The sequence below is a fragment of the Gastrolobium bilobum genome, unplaced genomic scaffold (assembly GCF_033153095.1).
Source record: "Gastrolobium bilobum isolate Gb01-03AN ecotype WA unplaced genomic scaffold, APGP_CSIRO_Gbil_v1 utg6975, whole genome shotgun sequence".
In the NCBI taxonomy this organism is placed as follows: Eukaryota; Viridiplantae; Streptophyta; class Magnoliopsida; order Fabales; family Fabaceae; genus Gastrolobium; species Gastrolobium bilobum.
This window is the reverse complement of record NW_026899929.1, coordinates 75,294-97,692: the sequence shown is the minus strand read 5'-3', so window position 1 is coordinate 97,692 and position 22,399 is coordinate 75,294. Positions and strand designations below refer to the sequence as shown.

The 22,399-nt window shown below is 37.0% G+C and overlaps 1 protein-coding gene across 1 annotated transcript in view; it reads left to right on the top strand.

Annotated features, from left to right (window-relative positions):
- Positions 1-11,287: 11,287 nt before the first annotated feature.
- Positions 11,288-22,399, top strand: part of LOC133294235 (uncharacterized) — a 46,464-nt gene continuing 35,352 nt past the window's right edge. Inside the window, 3 exon segments of the mRNA XM_061492891.1 lie at positions 11,288-11,670; positions 12,268-12,991; positions 14,211-20,191. Coding sequence (XP_061348875.1) covers positions 11,327-11,670; positions 12,268-12,991; positions 14,211-20,191 — 7,049 coding nt within the window. The 5' untranslated portion in view covers positions 11,288-11,326.

Genomic DNA, 22,399 nt, shown 5'->3' with positions numbered 1-22,399 from the left:
TTATGTCATTTTAAGAGAAAAAAGTGTTCACAAAAAAATGTCTATCTCTCTCTTAAAATGACATAACTTATGTCATTTAAAATGACAAACACCAAACCCTTATTATAATTATATATTTTAGAAAATATATAATTATAATGTGTATCATTTTAAGAGCATGTTTGGATGGACTTCTTTATTCCCAAAAGCTGCTTTTTTTTATAAAAAAAGTGCTTTTAAACTTTTTTCAATGTTTGGATAGTAACTTTAAAAAAAAGCAGAAGTTAGTAAAAAAGCTAAAATCTAACTTTTTTGAAAAGCTGAATTTTTTAACTTTTACAAAAAGGAGAAGCCAGAAGCAAGAATGACCCTCTACCCCCTTCCTTCGACATTTCACTTTTCTATCTTCTTTTCCCTTCTGAACTTTCTCTCTTCTAAGGGTCTTTAATTAATATCCATAACAGGAAAGCTGGTCGTCTTGACGAACTCGTAAGGTGAAACGTCCTTCACATTCTTCGTAGTAGCCATGGCTATAGTTGTTGCCGCTAAATAGTGACTGAACAAACAAAATGTTTCTCTCTCTCTCAACAACTAGGGTTTCAGATTCTATGGGTAGGGATCGCATCCTTCACTTCCAAATCACCACCAAAATTCAGTTCTTTAATCCCCTTTCAGCCATGGCGGAAAGCTCTCCACAAAATTACAATCCCTTTTCAGCCATGGCGGAAAACTTCCCACATCAGAATTGAAACTTCTCTTGAAACCAAACTGGAAAGGGCAACAGGCAGAATGCAAGAAATGGCACAAGAGTAATTTCATAGTTAAAAGTGCTTTTTTTACTTTAACATCCAAATAACATTTTTATTAAAAGTACTTTTTTAATATTGCATCCAAACACAAAATAACTTTACCTTTTAAAAAAAGTTCTTATAAAAAAAGCAACTCATAAAAAGTCCTTTTTTTCAAAAGCCTATCCAAAGGGCCCTAAAGGATACAAACTTAAGACCTTTTTAAAAAGAGAGATAAATATAAAGTGGTGATATTCACACCTTTATTTTAATTTTTTGTCTTTATTTTTTGTAGTATGACTCGCACCTCTTTGTGTCTATCTCTCTTACAATGATTTAAGTTTGTGTCCTTTAAAAGGACACACATTTTTCTATAGTTATAACATTAAAGTTATTTTTAATCTTTCTCTACTTCAGCCGATAACTTTTTGAGGTAAGAGGGAAAAGTAACTTTAATATTGTAAATATTACTCCCCGAAATACATAGTTTATAATATTACCATTGCACTGAATACTTAGTACAACAGTTGTACTAAAATTATTTTCACATTGATTGCTCTATGTAAGAACTCGCACCGTTAAATTATGAATTTAAGAAATAATTCCATAATTGACTTTGGATAAATATAGAAAGATTAGAATAATTATTGAGAGGGTCAAATAACGCTTAAATCTCTTTTCTGATGAAAAGTGCAGATACTCATTCTGTTTCACGGTATAAATGCATACCGATAAAGTATTCCCAAAAATTATAATAAAAATACAAATATTCCTACAAAAATATCTAGGTCAAAGATATCAAATTGGAGTAAAGATAATGAGCGGTGATGTCCAAAGTACTAATATTGGCTATGTATAAAATGTGTACCGGTAAAGTATTTTGAAAAATTATAATAAAAATATGATAATTCCTAAAAAAATGTCTAGATTTAGAATATTAAGTTTGGTAGAAAAATGATTAGTGGAGCTATTAGAAGTAATACTCTTGATTAGTGGGTACACTAATATAACTAGCCACTTGCACTAAACCCTAGGTCAGTTTTTTTGATCCCACGGTTGATCCCATGGCTGTCACCTTCCTCCTCCAAGAATGCTTGAGTTTTGTGCATGAGACTTAACCAAGAAACCACCTTTCTCCACTCTTAGACTATAGAATCACCATTAAATCTTGTAAAACTTGAGTCTTGTGAGGGAAAGTTTATGTCTTGAGGGTTTATGCTTCTGTTTTTCATAGTGGGAGGGCTGACCATTGGTGTTCTTAGAGTGTGCACCATTAATACACTCTAGAAAGCTCCAAGAACCAATCTTTGTGAAGAAAGAACCTACCTTAGAGTGAGATTTTTGTGCACCACCAAGTCAATAGCTAGGAGCACCTTCAAAGTCCTCAAAGCTTCCCCATTTTCTGGTTTTAAAGGTCCATAGGTAACTACAAGCCATTTCCTTTGTAGTTTCTTGAAAATGAGTTAGTTTGTGAAGTAAAAAGTGGAAATCTTAATGACGCATGTAAAATATGGTATAGTTATGTTTAAGCATGTTGTTTAAACTTCTGTTTGATAAAAATTGGACCTTGGACCCTTGGAAGCCATGGAACTCGCGAATTATGCAGAAAAATCTACAGTTTTCGTGTTCTGTCCGTGTGGTAATCGATTACCCTGTGCATGGTAATTGATTACCATGTGGAGTAATCGATTACGCTGTTCATGATAATCGATTATCGTGTGGAGTTGTATGGTAATCGATTACCCCTTATCAGAAATACCTTAAATCAGTTCTGATGTGTGGGAAAGGCCAAATTTGGGTATGGTATCCTAAGGAGTCAGTGTTACTGTTGGAAAATATTAATACCAATAATAGTGAGGATTAATATATGATAATTATGATTTAGAAGGGGTTTAAGTCACTAAAAGAAAAAAGAAATCATTGCTCAATTGATATGAAAATTGGGATTTTGAATATTGATAATATTCTTGATATAAAACATATTGCAACTGTCGGATTGTGTGACTGTTGGTGTATCTGGGTACACTGAGCCTTTGGATAGGGATTTTGGCACTACAGGTAAGCTTTCGTGTCCTCGGTTTTATCCATTGATGGTTCCACCATATCTCCTAGAGAGATAGTTTGTATGCATGATGTGTTTTTCTGAAAATATATTTATTTATATGATGAATATTGGATATGTTGATGAGCTGGATTTTATTATAGTGCAATTGCCATATGTATATATGCGGGGTATTCCACACGAGACGGTAATTCCTTAGCATGTCGGGCCACATACAAGAAGGTAACTCCGTATGTGAGGTACATGGTGGACTCCTTGTATTGTGGGTTGTAGACGTATGTAATCTCTATCTTTTATTCTCTGGCCAGTAGGATGCATAGACACATGACATGGACATATGCTGCATTGCACAGATTTTGCTATTATACTGTTGTTATCATTTTGAACTTATATTGCACATGTAAGTGAGTTTGGGATGGAGAAATCCTTGAGGATCCCTTGTCTTACTGAGATTTCTCGTTAGAGATTTCATCCCGTGTGGGGCACAATTTCAGGTACAAAGTTGAGACCTCTAGTGGCAGGAGGCCGAAGTTGAGTTGAGAAGATGCATACACCTTGCCATATTATTATGATTTATGCCTTGTTGTTATGTTTTATGGCTATTGTATTTGAGACATGACATGTTGATTATGTTGCTTTATTTGGTGAGCATGGGGATTGTCCATGCCACATTTGAATAAGCTGTGTTTATTTCAGACTGGAGTTGTACTATTGTATCAAGACATGTCTGGTCTATGGGTTGTTGTTTCATGACTTGATACATTATTTATATTATAAGGCTATTCAGTGTAGTTATTTATTGCAATTTACATACAGACAATTTTTGAAAAAGAATAAGTAAATCAATTAGTTAAATTGATAATGTTCATAATTGAAAAAATTTAGCTTTCGCATTTAGTAAGCTGCGCTTATTTCCATTTATATGTTTAATATACTGGGTGCACACGAGGTGTTACACTCTACATTAACAATAACCGAAAAAATGTCATATCTTAGTTTCTTAAAAAGAATTATCATCAACTGTTACGTTGAGGAATTCAACATGTGCCACGAGGGGTTCCACACGTTTACATGATTTTGTGGTTTAGCCAAGTTTGTACGTCAGCTTTATTGTCATTATGTAAAGGTACGATTTGGCGGATCATTAGGGTAATTACACTAGGGTGACGGTATAAATTGAAACTCTTGTACCATTTTATGATCATCTGAATAATAATTTGAATTCTTTTTTCATTCATCAATTCTCTTTCGCCTCTCTTAGGGTAGCTACTGTAACATTGGTGCTTTCATTCTATTGTTTTCCTTCTTGATTTCATTATGAGAGATCAAGAAGTTTCTGAGGAGTTGCACTCGTTTCAACAACGAATCGACAATAATCTTGAAGAAATCTATGTGCAAGCAGCAACGCAAGCAGCAGATACCATAAATCAAATTACATTGTTAGTGAATCAGATGCAACAACTTCAGGAGGCTGTTCTTGCTCGAAATGCACCACCATAAGTTTCTCCTTAAGTGTAACCACATGTGGAGGTTTCATCTTTATTTCAGCATGCACGACGCTCAATAATTTGGATCCACTTTCGATGTTAAAAGGTGTGCGTATGGAAATACCAGTATTCACTGGTGTTGATCCAAACAATTGGATTTTCAAGACAGAACTCTTCTTCAGTCTTCCAAATGTTCCGAAGGAATCCAAAGTGGCATTAGCAAGACTAAAAATGGATGGCATGGCTGCTTCCTGGTTTCAATGGACGTTCAAGAGTGGGACAGTTCATTCTTGGAGTGATTTTACGGTGGTTGTACGCCAGAGATTTGGTACTTCGGGTTACACCAATCTAAAAGGTGCTCTGTCTAAACTTACTCAAACCTCTTCTTTGAGGGATTATATTCTACAATTTGAGGAATTAGTTAATCAAGTCCCTGATTTAGATGATGATTTGTTAATGAATTTCTTTGTATTTGGCTTGCAATCGGAGTTACGAAGTGCCATTAAGCTATGTGAGCCAAAATCCCTTCATCAATCCATTCAATTGGCAATGGCATATGATGAGCATTTTGGTGAGCTGAAGTCTTCATTCCAACCTTCTCACAAAAATTTCATTTCGAAATTTACTTCTGTCTCTAAGACTATCGCAGCAACTCCATCGCCTATTGCAAACCCTACTCTCGCTTTACCAGCCCCCTTCAATTAAAAAAGTGTCCAATGCTGATATACAAAAAAAAAGAGGGAGTTAGGTTTATGCTTTAAATGCGATGAGAAGTGGAATGCCAAGCATGTTTGCAAAAATAAATTGCTTCTGTTGATAGGGGACGAAAATGAGTTGGAGCATGAATTTGATAAGGAACACATTGTGTGGCAAGTAGAAAGGAGTCTTAATGAGGCCAAGGATGCTGCCCTTCATGCTTTGTGTGATAAGAGTCACCCTCGTTGCTTGACATTTACTACTCTGTAGCATGATACGCAAGTTGCGGTGCTAGTAGATTTAGGCAGTACACATAATTTCATTCAGAAGCGCTTTGCTAATCAACTATCACTTCCTATAGTTTCCAAAAAAAAAATCATTTCCCATGACACACACTCATAAAATATGTGTTTCTGGATAGTGGTGAATTCTTGGTTTCTAACAAGTTATGTACCAAGGTACTAATTATTTTACAAGGTGTGTGCTTCTTGACAGACTTGTGGGTGCTTGAATTAGCGAATATTAGTATTATCCTTGGAATGACTTGGCTGGAACATCTTGGGAGGGTCACTCGTGAATACTCTAATTTGTCCATGGAATTTCTTTGGTATGGTCGTCAAATTTTGCTACAGGGGAATAAGGCTGAGTCCTCAAATGCTCTCTATCAGGAGTGGGCGTTATCAAACTCTTTACAGTTGAAGCAACACCAGCCCCATCAAATGAGATACTCACAGATGTTTTATCCATGGAAGACTTGATTTACCTGCAGCTGTGGCCTATGCTGGTTCAGTATCAGTTGGTGTGTTCCATTCCCCATGGTCTTCCTCCATTTAGGGGTCTAGATAATGCCATTCATATGGAGCATGGTGCCAAACCAATCAATGTGAAGCCTTATAGATACTCTTACCATCAGAAATATGAGACACATAGACAAGTTTTTGATTTGTTGAGTGCAGGATACATACAGCATTCACAAAGCCCGTTCTCATCTCCTATTCTTTTGGTTCGAAAGGCTGATAGTTCATGGAGACTTTGTATTGATTACAAAGCTCTAAATTCAGTCACTAAAAAGGACCATTTTCCTATACCAACAATAGATGAGTTATTGGATGAGCTCTATGGTTCCATGGTGTTCTCTAAACTTGATTTGAGGGAGGGATACCATCAAATTAGGATGTTACCGATTGACATTCAAAAAATCGTATTTTGAACTAATAATTGTCACTATGAGTTCTTAGTCATGCCATTTGGCTTGACCAATGCCCTTGCAACGTTTCAAGCTGTTATGGACTACCTCTTCAAGCCTTATCTTCGTAAATTCATCATTGTCTTCATTGATGACATTCTTGTGTTTAGCAAATCCATGGAGGAGTACACCAAGCATCTTCAGTTGACTCTAGCTTGTCTTCAGCAGCATAGTTTCTTTGTGAAGTTTAGCAAATGTGCTTTTGGTGTCAATTCCATTAAGTACATGGGTCATGTGGTGCGAGAGAAAGGAGTATTCACAGACCTCATGAAAATCTTTGCCATAATAGAGTGGCCTGTTCCGAAAACTATTAAACAATTGCGGGGCTTCCTTGGCCTTACAGGATACTATAGAAGGTTTGTTAGATCGTATGCATCAGTGGCTTGCCCATTAATTAACCTTCTTAAAGGAACCGAGGATTTTACATGGCTACAGAAGCTAAGCATGCCTTTCTTGCGTTGAAGGAGCCTATGGTTAACACCCCAATATGCGGCTGTCCTATTTTGAGGAGGCATCTGTATTGGAGACAGACGCTTCCAATAGTGGCATAGGGGCAATATTGCTTCAAGATGAGCAACCTATTTCTTATTTTAGCAAAAAGCTAGGTTGTAGACTAGCTAACACATCCACTTACATAAGAGAGTTGTATGCCATTATTACGACTGTTAAGAAATGGCATAAGTATTTGTTAGGCTCTCAATTTTTCATACGCACAGATCATATGAGTATTAAAGAATTACTTTCAGACAATTTACACTCCTGAACAACAATACTACCTTTGCAAGTTGTTGGGATATTCCTTCCAAATTGAATATAAGCCAGGGCGCACCAACACTTTTATTAATGCTTTGTCTTGTGTACATGAGGATGGTGCCTTGAATGTTTCACTCTCAGAACCTGTTTTTGATGTGCTGACAGTTATTAGAGAGCAGAACAATACTGATCCCTTCTTATTGCAGCTCCACCAAAAACTACTTAACCAAGCCAATTCTGAACTTGATGTTATGGTGCGTAATGGGGTGTTATTCTATAATCACAAGTATTTGCTTAGTGCCACTTCATCCCTTATTCCTTCTTTGATTAAGGAGGCTCATGCATCTCTTGCTAGGGGCCACGCTGGTGCGTTACACACTTTTTTACGTTTGTCTGCCACCTTCTATTGGTCCACAATGCGTAAAGATTTGAAGTAGTTTATTCGGACTTGTCATGTTTGCCAGCAAGTAAAATATGAAACTTCAAGAGCTTTTGGATTATTTCATCCCTTGCCCATTCCAGAAGGTATACTTGAAGATCTTACAATGGACTTCATATCAGATCTTTCCCTATCAAAAGGGTATACAACAATCTTGGTTGTGGTAAATAGATTGTCTAAGTGTGCTTATTTCGGTAGGTTGCCAAACTTTTACATAGTTGTGTCAGTGGCCACTTTGTTCTCTGAAATGGTAGTGCGTATTCATAGTTTTCCTCGGTCTCTTATAACTATTATGGATCATATTTTTGTGAGCCAGTTTTGGACGCATCTCTTTAAGTTAAGTGGCATAACCTTACACCTAACTTTTGCATATCACCCCCAATCTGATGGTCAGACGAAGGTGACCAACAGATATATGGAGCAATATTTGCATTTTTATTACTTTGAGCAACCATGCTTCTGGTCCACTTTATGCTATAACACCACTTTATGCTAAGCCTAATATGTCTAACATCATAATATCTATAAAAATATACATTATTATTAATAATTTTATTACAATTATTTTTCCTAGATTATTACATATTATTAACACAATATTCATGTTACGCTTGTTGGGTGCATAATATAGTGGAGATTGCTCTTGTCCATTATTTGGAAAGCCATCAAGAATATAATAAGCTTATTCTATTGACTTATTTTATCCTATCCGTACCATAGCCTAATAAGCTATCTTAAGAGGGGCGTTTGACTTAAAATTCAACGGGATAGGACATGATATTTTTCTTGCAAAATCAGTCTTATGCATTTATAAGCTTCAACCATTAGGTGAGTCCTACCACTATCGCCATCGGCTGCCACTAGCCAACTAACATCACCACTACCATTAACCACTAGCCAACACTACAACCATTGCCACCATTACAATCATTACCACCACCCCAATCATTGTCATATGTTTTTTACCACCATTGTGATAGTGTTCTTAAAAAAAATCATTTTCATCAAAAAATAAGTCTCCAACTTTATCCAAATATTATGAATTATTTTTTGTGTTTATGTTATTTGAAATATTTTGGTTGTGTTTACATCAGTGTTGTAAAACCTGCCCCGACCCGGTGACTCGGTCATCAGACCGATTCGAGTCAAGTATTGGACCGGTCATGCATCGACCCGGTCAAAACCCGGACAAAACTGGCGACTCGGTGACCCGGTCGGGTCATCCATTTAAAAAAAAAAACCAAAATTGTTTTTGTCAAAAAAATGTAGAACCAATTTTAATTTTTTTTTGTAATCTTATTTGCTATTATACTCTTCTACAATGACCTCAAATTTCAACTTCCAATACTCAAGTAATTTGTGGAATAATAAATTAAGAGATTGTGACATATGTCATTTTTAATGTAGTTGAATTTGAAAAATATGAGTTCAATGTCATTGAGAGGTATGTTAGGAGGATTTTGAGTTCCAATTCAAATTGACATAGTAATAACATGCATTTTTATTTATACTTCATGTTTTTTAGCTTATTTAATTAATCTTGTTTAATTCATTTTAGATATGAAGAATATAATTGAATTTATATGTTCATAATTATATATATTTTTATATATCTATATATATTCGGGTCAACCGGTCCGACCAGAGATCCACCGGTCCGACTAGTGACCCGAAGACCCAGTACCCCGACCGGGTCTATGCCCGGGCCGGGTTTAATAACATTGGTTTTACATACATAAAAATCAACAATCAATTTAAAATTTATTTGCTATATATGTATATATCTTATTTTGGAAAATTTTGTTAGTTATTTTTATATATTTAATTTAAAAGTATGACATTAATTTCTTTTAAAAATTAAAAGGGACTTAATCTATAAAAAATCAAAAGAACTTTTTAGTAAAAAATATATCATAAAAAATATTTTATTTATTTATATAATATTTATCGTTATTTAATTCTCTTCAAATACAAAATAAAATAAAATAATTATATTAAATTACATTTCTAATACACATTAAATAAAAAATATGATATGAACTTATTCAACCCTTACGATTTTATACTCTTATCTTATTTGTACTTTACCATATCATGGCGAATAAACTAGCATAACATAAGTTGATAAATGATAACCCTCTAACCCTAAACCCTAATCTCTTGGGCGTTTGGTACAAGAGAAATTTATTTTTGTCCGAAAATCTTAATTTTCAAAAATATGATTTTTACATTCAGTTAATGATAATATCCGAAAATTAAAAATTTAAAAAAATTAAGTTTCCTGAGAATCCGGAAGAATGCCGCGTACCAAACGCCCTAGTGGAAATTGAACGTATAATGTAATAAAAATTATCTAAATTCTTTACCGCTAGACCAATTCTAGTAGCTACCCTCCCACTTTCCTTGACTTGGTGCGCTTTCCTTGACCTTGATACCAATAATTGTTTACGATATTAATGTTTCTTATATTGTAAGAATTAATTTTATTTACTATATATATATAAAATTGTGTGAGTTCATATGAAGAGACGAGAAAAAAAGAAAAGATGGATCTCATATATTTTCCTACAACATAAAACACTAAAGGACATTTGGTAGAGGAGAATTTTTTTTTTTACCTGGGAAAATGATTTTTTTGGAAAAGTTAAAAAAAAGTTGTTTGGTAGGTCGAAATATTACCGAAAAAATTTTGGTGTAAAATTGCTACAAGTTTGAGTTTGCTGGGAAAATCAAAATACCACCATCAAGTTAGTATTCCTAAGTGGGCATTTTCCTTCATTTTTACACTACAAAATGCCTCATTAATTTTTTTTTTTCCTAGGCAAATTTTCCCTACTCCGTACCAAACATGATCATTTGTGCATTTCATCTATCACTTTCCTAGCATTCTAAAAAATATCTATCTACCAAACACCCCCTAATCTCTTAGTTTATTTACCTTATTAGATGTTGGGAAAATTATTCCTCTAGTTACTGGGGATAAAGTTATCTTCAATAAACTCAAAACACATCATTTTCAATTGTAAGATTAAAAAATTATAATAATAAAATTAATATAATTATGCAATATAATTATAAAAATACATTAATTTCCACCACAAAACGTCAGTGAAATCCTTTACCCTTAGATGTTATACTAATAGATATTATACACATAAAGTTATGTCATTTTAATTTTTAAGAGAGAAATCGACACAAAATAATATTTTTATTTAAAATTTAAATTAAAAAATACCCACTTTCTCCCCATGATTTAATTCTTTGTGTTTATCTCTATCTTAAAATGATTTCGTTTTTTTGCAGTTACTGCAGATAAATTATTTACAGTAAGTTCAATATGACATCGTTTTGAGGAGAAAATCATGATGTTTTTGTAATTTTAATTTATTTCAAGATTATTATAGTTTTTATAATTATAATTTTTTAATATTTTAATTCCAAAATAACATCATTTTAAAAAATAAATACATATAATTTATCTGCCTTAATTTCACAAATATTTTTCTCTTTAAAATATGGCAAACACCATACCCTTATACAAAACATGCCGTTGTTTACACAAGTTGTTCATATTTGCCTCCATTGTCACGTCAAGGCTAGACCTGCATCCTATAACAGAGAGTTGAAAACGTACTCACAACAACACATTTCTCATGTGTCTTAGAAGAGACCCAATAACTACAAAAGAACCGCGAAACAGTAGTGTGTGTCTTAAGTCTTCACTTTTAATTTAAGAGACCAATAAAACCATTAAAAGATTAAAAGTTCCTCTCTCTGTCTCTCTCTCTCTCTCTATCTCTCCGTAGAACAGTATCATCTCTCATGCACGATCAAACACCATAAAAAACCCCAATCTCCTCCGATTCGCCGGAATCAATGGAGTCCCCGGCACCGGAATCCATCTTTCTCGAGGACTTCGGCCAGACGGTTGACCTTACTCGCCGCATCCGCGAGGTTCTGCTGAATTACCCGGAGGGAACCACCGTCCTCAAGGAGCTCATACAGAACGCTGACGATGCTGGCGCCACCACCGTTTCCCTCTGCCTCGACCGCCGCTCCCACGGCCGCGATTCGTTGCTCTCGGATTCCCTGTCGCAGTGGCAGGGGCCGGCGCTGTTGGCCTACAACGACGCCGTTTTTACTGAAGATGATTTCGTCAGTATATCCAAGATCGGTGGGAGCAGCAAGCATGGACAGGCTTCGAAGACTGGCCGATTTGGGTAATTTTGTTTTTTCTTGCGTTGGTTTGATTGAATTTCTTGAGTTTAAGTGTGATTTGGTTGATTTTGTGTTGATAATTGGTTAATGTTGTTGACTTTGATGGTGTAGAGAATCAAGGCTAGGAATTAGTGTAAATTTTGAGGAAGGAATTGTTTGTTATAATTTTTCAATGTTTTGGCATTTTATGCTGTAAAAATAGGGTAAAATAGTGCGATAGTTTGCTTTGCTGATCTTGTCCTTTTCATCTACTAGTCAACTGTAAGAACTGAAGCTGAACTTTGTTTCTGTTCTGCAATGCCAAGGTCCTGATAATGAGAGTGGCATGTTGGAATGTCCTCATAGTTTTTACTCATAAAAGTTAGGTCGGATATTGTTGAGTTTTAGTGTCTGTCATTTATGGTGGTGTATCTATATCATAGTTGTGTGTGTATGTATGGATATAGATTTAAAATTTTTGTCATCTATTTTAGTTATCAACTTTCACTTTCTTTGTGTATCATCTATTTTTGTAAATAATTCTCATATTGCTGTGATATTTGGGTTCTTTGTATTTCTCTAGTTCTTGTCTTCATTTTTGTTCTCTGTGTGTTTTCAAGGGTTGGCTTCAATTCAGTCTACCATTTGACAGATCTTCCTTCCTTTGTGAGTGGCAAATACGTGGTGCTATTTGATCCTCAGGGTGTTTATCTTCCAAGAGTTTCTGCAGCAAACCCTGGGAAGCGGATTGACTTCACCAGTTCATCTGCCCTCTTGTTCTACAAGGATCAGTTTTTCCCCTATTGTGCTTTTGGTTGTGACATGCAAAGTCCTTTTGCTGGAACGTTATTCCGTTTTCCTCTGAGGAATGCAGATCAGGCAGACAGAAGTAAGCTCTCAAGGCAAGCATATTCACCAGAAGACATTTCCTCCATGTTTGTTCAGCTCTTTGAAGAAGGAGTTTTGACGCTTCTTTTTTTAAAGAGTGTGCTGTGCATTGAAATGTATGTGTGGGATGCTGGAGAACCCGAACCAAAGAAAATTCATTCATCCTCTGTTAGTTCAGTAACTGATGATACAGTTTGGCATCGGCAGGCACTGCTCAGATTGTCTAAGTGTTTAAATACCACTAGTGAAGTGGATGCATTCCCATTGGACTTCTTAAGTGAGGGAGTAAGTGGACTTGAAACTGAGAGGCAAACAGAAAGATTTTATGTGGTGCAAACCATGGCCTCAGCTTCTAGTAGGATTGGTTCTTTTGCTACCACTGCATCCAAAGAATATGACATTCACTTGCTACCTTGGGCATCAGTTGCGGCATGCATTTCGGACAATTCACTGAATGTAATTTGCAATATCTTATGTCTTTTGCTGTTGCCGTAGCCCCCTCTCTTTCTCTTCCCCCCCACCCCAAGACACACACACACACAGAATTCAAGCTGTTTGGATTTAATTTTGGTTCTAAACCCTTAACCATGTATTGGGTTGGCTGCCATATTAATTATTAACTGTGAATGTGAACTCAGTTGGAAGCAATGGTCCATTTTGGTTCATCCAGTCCAGCTATCAATTTTGCTGCGGCTTTTGATTAATAGTTAGGCATATCATTATTTAAAGTCTAAAAACATATTGGGGCTATTTGGAGAGTTTTAAGACATATTACTCCTCTTTTTAGAGGTTTTGGGAGATCAGTGGGGTGTAGTTTTATTGAGAAATGCAATGCTTGCTGTTGCTTGTTGGTATTGGCTATAGAGGAATGCTAGAATCTTAAATACAAGCTCATGCTTTTATGACCGTTATTGCATTGAATTAATTCTTTTGTCATCTTTTTGGTGTACTGGTAATGATATTTAAATCAGAGATGTATCTTTTGGTGTGGGACAATCCAAGAGTACTCCTCTTGGTACGGTACTTCACTTACTGGTAAACTAAGAATACTCCTCTTGGAAGGATACTCCCCTTATAAACCTTGAGTACTCCTTTAGGACAGAGTGCTCATCATACTCAAGTTTCAGATACTCTCTGAAGGAAAAGAAATATCAATAGTCAATTATGTTTAGACAGCTATTTTTAGTCATTTTTCCCTATATTTATTTATTTATTATTTATTTATTTTCTTTCTTATTTATTTTTCTCTTCCCTCAATCGTTTTACTTTTTATGTGGGTTCATCGACTGCCAACCCCAACTAATTTGGGTCTTAAAATTTTTTCTAGTCTTAATCATCCATAAAAAGTTAATAAAAAGGAAAAAAAAGTGAAGGCACTAGTTGAGCCACTGTAACATGAACGATATGCTAATGCTTGAAATGAGTTGCATGAGAGAAGTAAAAATTCAAGGTCTCTTCCTAATCTTCAAGATGGCACTAGAAGGGCCCTTCCTAAGTAACTGCTCTTCTCTTGCATTTAACTTATTAAATAAAAGAAGGCACACAACTTTTAACTCTTTTCATTGAAAAATAATTGCAGTTTACATTAAAATTTCTACTTGCTTTTTGGGAATTTCTTCTTTGTTAATATATATCCATGGTCCATACCTCATATTACCATGTATGGTTTTTACAGAGCGATGTTCTTAGGACTGGTCGGGCATTCTGTTTTCTTCCACTGCCTGTTAGAACCGGACTTAGTGTACAAGTCAATGGATTCTTTGAGGTCTCATCAAATCGTCGTGGCATTTGGAATGGGGAGGATATGGACAGAAGTGGGAAAGTTCGTTCTCTCTGGAATAGGCTTCTACTGGAAGACGTTGTGGCTCCTGCATTTATACATATGCTGCTTGGTGTGAAAGAATTGCTAGGGCCAACGGACATTTACTATTCTTTATGGCCCATTGGTTCTTTTGAAGATCCATGGAACATTTTGGTTGAACAAATATACAAAAACATTGGGAATGCTCCAGTTATGTATTCAGATCTCAATGGAGGAATATGGGTATCACCAAGTGAAGCCTTTCTACACGATCAAAAATTCACCAAAAGCAAGGACCTTGGTTTGTCTCTGATGCAACTAGGAATGCCAGTTGTGCATTTGCCTAATTCATTGTTTGACATGCTTTTAAAATATAATTCCAGCAAGGTGGTAACTCCTGCTACAGTACGTCAATTTCTTAGGAAATGTGGAACATTTAATTATTTGAGCAGACAATACAAGCTTCTATTGTTGGAATATTGCCTAGAGGACTTGGTTGATGATGATGTTGGTAAAGAGGCATACAATCTGCCCTTACTTCCATTAGCAAATGGCAATTTTGCATCATTTTTGGAAGCATCAAAAGGAATTTCTTATTTCATTTGTGATGAATTAGAATACAAGCTCCTGCAGCCAGTTTCTGACAGAGTAATTGATCAGAGCATTCCTCTCAATATATTGGGCAGACTCTCTGGTATTGCAAGGTCGTCAAAGACCAATCTTACTCTTTGCAGCATTCACCATTTTGCTCAGTTATTTCCTGGGTTTATGCGAGCTGACTGGAAATATAAAAGTAAAGTGTTCTGGGATCCCCAATCCTGTCGAAAGCCAACATCATCATGGCTTTTGCTGTTCTGGCAATATCTAGGAAAGCAGAGTGAAATATTGTCACTATTTAGTGATTGGCCTATTTTACCATCCACATCTGGGCATCTGTTAAGACCTTCCAGACAATTGAAAATGATCAATGGAAGCAATCTCTCTGATAGAGTTCAGGATATCCTTGTGAAAATTGGATGTAATATATTGAATCCGAGTTATGTAGTTGAACATCCGGATTTATCTAATTATGTATGTGATGGCAGTGCGGCAGGTGTACTGGAATCAATTTTTAATGCATTTTCAAGTGCTGACATTATGCAACTTTCACTTGATAGTCTAATAGCTGAAGAACGAAATGAACTCCGCAGATTTCTTCTTGATCCTAAATGGTATGTTGGACAATCCATGGATGAATTTAGCATAAGGTTTTGCAAGAGATTACCTATATATCAAGTCTATGGCAGAGAGTCTGCTCAAGATTCCCAATTCTCTGACTTAGAAAATCCTCTAAAGTACTTACCACCACTAGATGTGCCGGAGTTTGTTCTGGGCATTGAGTTCATTGTCAGATCGTCAAATATTGAAGAGGATATTCTGTCAAGATATTATGGAGTTCAGATAATGGGGAAAGCACAGTTTTACAAGCAGCAAGTTTTTAATAGAGTTGGGGAGTTGCAAGCTGAGGTTCGCGACAGCATAATGTTATCAGTTCTACGAAATTTGCCGCTTTTGTCTCTTGAGGACATATCTATCAGGGACTTGTTGAGAAATTTGGAATTCATCCCAATACTCACTGGTGCTCTTAAGTGTCCTTCAGTTTTATATGATCCTAGTAATGAGGAACTCTATGCATTACTAGAAGACTCAGATTGTTTTCCTTCTGGTGCTTTCCGAGAATCTGAAACACTTGATATTCTACGAGGCCTGGGCCTTAGAACTTCTGTGTCTCCAGACACTGTTTTACAAAGTGCCCGATGTATAGAGCATCTGATGCACGTGGATCAACAAAAGGCCTACTTGAAAGGGAAAGTGCTTTTCTCTTACCTAGAAGTTAATGTATTGAAGTGGCTTCCCGATCAAGTTGTTGATCATAAAGGAGGAATTACCCGAATGTTATCACAAGCTGCAACTGCTTTTAGGTCTCGCAACACAAAATCTGATATTGAAAAGTTCTGGAATGACCTCCGGCTGATTTCCTGGTGCCCAGTTTTAGACTCTGCTCCATTTCAGTCATTACCATGGCCAGTTGTGTCATCAATGGTTGCTCCTCCCAAACTTGTAAGGCCACTAAATGATTTGTGGCTAGTCTCTGCTAGCATGCGGATATTGGATTGTGAATGCTCTTCCACAGCTTTATTATATAGCCTGGGATGGATGTCTCCACCAGGAGGAGGCGTAATTGCTGCTCAATTACTGGAGCTTGGAAAAAATAATGAGATTGTGACTGATCAAGTTCTTAGGCAGGAATTAGCCCTGGCAATGCCGAGGATATACTCAATACTGACAGGAATGATAGCTTCTGATGAGATTGAGATTGTAAAAGCTGTTCTTGAAGGCTCTAGGTGGATTTGGGTGGGAGATGGCTTTGCAACCTCTGATGAGGTTGTCCTTGATGGTCCTCTTCATTTGGCTCCATATATACGGGTTATCCCAGTTGACTTGGCAGTTTTCAAAAATTTGTTTCTAGAACTTGGTATTCGTGAATTCTTGCAACCGGCTGACTATGCTAATATTCTTTGTAGGATGGCAGTTAAAAAAGGATCATCTCCTCTTGACACACAGGAGATTAGGGCTGTCACGCTAGTAGTGCATCATCTAGCTGAAGTTTACCTTCTTGAACAGAAAGTCCAGGTCTATCTGCCAGATCTCTCAGGTAGACTATTTCTTGCTGGTGACTTGGTTTATAATGATGCCCCCTGGCTGCTTGGCTCAGAAGATCCTGATGGGTCATTTGGCAATGCATCAACTGTGTCTTGGAATGCAAAGAGAACAGTGCAAAAATTTGTGCATGGAAACATTTCTAATGATGTAGCAGAAAAGCTTGGTGTCTGTTCTCTTCGCAGGATGATGCTGGCTGAGAGTGCAGATTCAATGAATTTTGGTCTATCTGGTGCTGCTGAGGCTTTTGGACAGCATGAGGCTTTGACAACAAGGCTTAAGCATATACTTGAAATGTATGCTGATGGGCCTGGGACTCTATTTGAGCTAGTACAAAATGCAGAAGATGCTGGAGCTTCTGAAGTAATATTTCTTTTGGATAAATCTCAATATGGGACTTCTTCTATTCTTTCTCCTGAAATGGCTGATTGGCAAGGTCCTGCTCTATACTGTTTCAATGACTCAGTTTTTAGTCCACAAGATCTTTATGCAATTTCTCGTATTGGTCAAGAAAGTAAACTTGAGAAGGCTTTTGCAATTGGAAGATTTGGACTTGGATTTAATTGTGTCTATCACTTTACAGATATCCCCATGTTTGTTTCTGGAGAAAATATTGTAATGTTTGACCCTCATGCCTGTAATTTACCTGGGATATCTCCTTCTCACCCTGGTTTGCGAATTAAGTTTGTGGGAAGGCAGATTTTGGAGCAATTTCCTGATCAATTTTCTTCACTGCTACATTTTGGCTGTGACTTGCAACACCCTTTTCCTGGTACGCTATTCCGATTCCCGCTTAGAACTGCAGGTGTTGCCTCTCGGAGCCAAATTAAGAAGGAAGTATATACACCTGAAGATGTCAAATCTCTCTTTGCTTCTTTTTCTGAGGTTGTTTCTGAAACATTACTTTTCTTACGTAATGTGAAATCTATATCTATTTTTGTGAAGGAAGGAACAGGACATGAAATGCACCTACTGCATCGTGTACGCAGAACCTGTATTGGTGAGCCTGAAATTGGATCTACTGAAGCCCAGGATATATTCAACTTTTTCAATGAAAATAGACATGTTGGAATGAATAGAGTTCAGTTTCTAAAGAAACTAAGCCTATCCATTGACAGGGATTTGCCTTACAAATGCCAGAAGATCTTGATTACGGAGCAAAGCACATCTGGTCATAATTCACACTATTGGATAACCATAGAAAGTTTAGGTGGTGGGAATGCTCAAAAGGGTACATCTGAAGCATCCAATAGTAACTGTCACAACTTTATTCCTTGGGCATGTGTTGCTGCATATTTGAATTCTGTTAAGCTTGGTGGTGACCTGGTTGATAGTTCAGAGGTGGAGGATGGTTGTCTGGTTTCTCCTGATCTGTTTCAGGTTGCTAGTTTGCCTATGCATCCATTGGAAAATTTTGAAGGTCGTGCATTCTGCTTTTTACCTCTACCAATCAGTACTGGTCTTCCTGCTCATGTAAATGCATACTTTGAATTATCATCAAATCGTAGGGATATCTGGTTTGGTTCTGATATGACGGGGGGTGGAAGAAAACGATCGGACTGGAATATTTACCTCCTTGAAAATGTTGTGGCCCCTGCTTATGGTCGTTTGCTTGAGAAAGTAGCATCAGAGATTGGCCCTTGCAATTTATTCTTCTCGTTGTGGCCGACAACATTAGTGTTAGAACCGTGGGCATCAGTAGAACGGAAACTCTACCAATTTGTTGCTGAATTTAATCTCCGTGTATTATATACAGAAGCTAGAGGGGGTCAATGGATATCAACCAAACATGCTATATTTCCCGATTTTACTTTCCCCAAGGCAGCTGAGCTTATAAAAGCATTATCTGGTTCTTCTCTACCTGTCATTTCACTTCCACCATCAGTTTCGGAAAGGTTTATGGAAATCTGTCCAGCATTGCATTTTCTGACGCCTAAGCTGTTAAGGACTTTGTTGATCAGAAGGAAGCGTGAATTTAAGGACAGGGATGCAATGATTTTGTCCCTTGAATATTGCTTACATGACTTACAAGAATCTATGCAGTTTGATACTCTATGTGGCTTGCCCTTGTTACCACTTGCCAATGGTTCCTTTACATCAATTGATTTGAAGGGGGTTGGAGAAAGAGTTTACATTGCACGTGGTGATGAATATGGCCTTCTGAAGGATTCCATTCCCCATCAACTTGTAGATTGTGTTATCCCAGAAGAAGTTCATAAAAAGCTTTGTTACATTGCCCAAACAAATGGCACAAATATTTCTTTCTTGTCATGCCAGTTGCTCGAGAAACTTCTTGTGAAATTATTGCCTGTAGAGTGGCAACATGCTCGACAAGTAAGTTGGACTCCTGGTATTCGTGGCCAACCAAGTTTAGAATGGTTGCAAATACTATGGAACTATCTGAAGTCATATTGTGATGATCTTTTAATGTTTTCCAAGTGGCCTATCTTACCTGTTGGGGATGACTGCCTGATGCAGTTAACTCCAAATTTGAATGTGATAGAAAATGATGGATGGAGTGAAAAAATGTCTTCTTTGTTGTTGAAGGTTGGATGTTTGTTCTTGAGACATGACCTGCAATTAGATCACCCTCAACTGGAACATTTTGTGCAGTCACCAACAGCAAGAGGTGTCTTAAATGTCTTTTTGGCTATTGCTGGGGAGCCACAAAAGATTGAGGGGATCTTTACAGATGTATCTGAAGGGGAGCTTCACGAACTTCGGAGTTTTATTCTTCAGTCGAAATGGTTCTCTGACGAGCAAATTGATAACACACATATTGAAATCATCAAACACCTCCCAATATTTGAGTCATACAATAGCAGAAAGCTTGTGAGTTTGAGTAAGCCTATCAAATGGCTTGGTCCTAGTGGTGTTCGAGAAGATCTTTTAAATGACAGCTTCATAAGAATTGAATCAGAAATGGAAAGGGTCATTATGAGAAGGTATTTAGAGATAAAAGAACCAACAAAAATGGAATTCTACAAGGATCACATATTCAATCGCATGTCAGAGTTCCTTTCGAAGCAAGGAGTTGTTTCAGCCATTCTGCATGATGTACAACTTTTGATTAAAGAGGATATGTCTCTCAAGTCTGCACTTTCTGCTGTACCATTTGTTCTGTCAGCCAATGGATCTTGGCAGCAACCGAATCGGTAATATTATAAATTTTTTCTTTTTCCAATATCTCTCTCAAATAAGATGTCTTTCATTGCTATATAAAGAAGGCTTTTTCTTCGACCTAGCTGCTAAATGCTATCACTGTCGGTATGCCAAGTTTTTTTTTTCTTTTACTAGGAACATCATTATTTTCAACTTTGTAATGTAACATTTTCTAGTTTCTTAAATTTGGAATTTAAATTTGTTAGGATTGTTAGGTTATGTAAAATAGATGATTATGTATTTGCTATAGAATCAATTAGGATTTTGTATAAGGAACGAAATGGTTGTAATTAATCCCCACACTAATATATGTAGAGCCTTGTGTTGTTTGTTTTGGGACACACAAAATTCACTCAATCATATTCAAGTTGGTATCATAATGGGTTTTGACCAGCACCAAATAAAACCCTACTCTTGTTGTGCTCATTGCTCAGCATACTTGTCAGTAGCAGTTAGCGGCCGACCCTAAAAATGGTATAGCGGTGTAGCGGTGTAGCGGGTAGCATTATTGCCGCTACAGTGAAGTTATAATTCCGCATATATTATACTAACAGTCTAATACTACACAAATATAAATGCTCAAACATAAGAAGCCACACAAAATCAAACATATAATTCCACAATCAATGTCAAATACAAGGAACATAAAGGAAGGATCCAAAATTAAACACAGATGAACAATGAAATGTCAAATAGTCAAATACAAGAAGTGAACTAATGAAGAAAATCATCATCATCTCCAGATTCTCCATCAAATTCCTACAAATCTTCTCCCTCACTTTCATCTTCACTTGAACTAATGGTATAACGGTGTAGTGGGTAGCGGTATTGCTGCTATGCTACACCACTACCTTCAGCTATCGGCTAGCGTCATGTAGCATTGCGGTTGGAGCAGCCGCTGCTACCCGCTATGGTAGCGGTTTAGCAGTGCTACCGACCGTTACTGACAACCTAGCTGCTCAGTGACCTTTTCATCGTCATGCCTTGATACCGGTGAGCCATTCCTTACGCGTATCCTTTTGCCACGCCCTGTATCCTTCCGGAAGCCTTCTGCCATGTCGCACCTCTTCAGGCAATCCACCTCCATGTTGTCCCTCATTTCGACCGCCATCCGCTGCATCTTCGCCCACCGGTGCTGTTGCCAAAAAAAAATTTTTGACATTCTTTTCGACAAACTTGTCCGTTGTTGGAGTTTCATGTTCGACTAAGTTGTCACGTGCCCACGTGTGCCACTCTTGCTGTCACTGCATTTTTCGTCTTCTGTCCAAGAATGTGCGTGATCCGTTTGATGCATAGTAGACGCCAAGGCCCTTAAATCAGAATTTTTTAGTGGGTCCCACTGTTTTGGGACATGGTATGTTTTTTTGCCATTCCAACTCTTCCGACACTTTTTCTAGTGTATTCTAACATTATTTCCAGCACCTTTTCCATACTATATGTCCTTATACTCCGCAACAAAAAGGAATGGCTGAATGCAAAAACCGACACTTAATTGAAACAATAAGAATTCTACTCCTGCATATTAATGTTCGTTTTCATTTTTGGGGGGATGCAGTTATTATCATGTTATCTTATGAATCAAATGACTTCCTCTGTGTTAGATGATGAACTACCTCATCATATCTTGTTCCCTAATGGTCCTGTGTGTCATGTGCTTACTCACTTTTTTGTTTGTACGTGTTTTGTTTACAATTATACTCCAGGGAAAGACAAGCTCATGGCCAAAGCCTTTAAGTGTCTTTTTCTTTGTTATTCCTATCTTCAGAAAGGGTATCCATGTTTATTCTCTTGATCTCAAACGTTATGTTGTACCTGTTATGTCACCTTTTTCAATAAAAAACCTTTCTATCCTTCACCAATACAGGTCTCTCAATTGACACTATCCTTCTTATTCCTTTATATGATCCTCCTTTGACTTCCACAAGTGACTCTAGTCATAAGGCTTCCCTGTGTCTGTCTCGTCTTCTCATCACTTATTAGTGTCAACTTCGACTGCCCACTAGTGCCAGCTGTAACACCCGGTCACTTCAAGAATTAACGACTATCTCCACATACTAAGACGAGACTTTTCAGTGTGCTTTTTCTTCACTCGCACACTTCCCGGGAAAACTTCCCAGGAGGTCACCCATCCCAGAATTGCTCCAAGTCAAGCACTCTTAACTGTGGAGTTCTTCCGTTCCGGGCTACCGAAAAGTAGATGC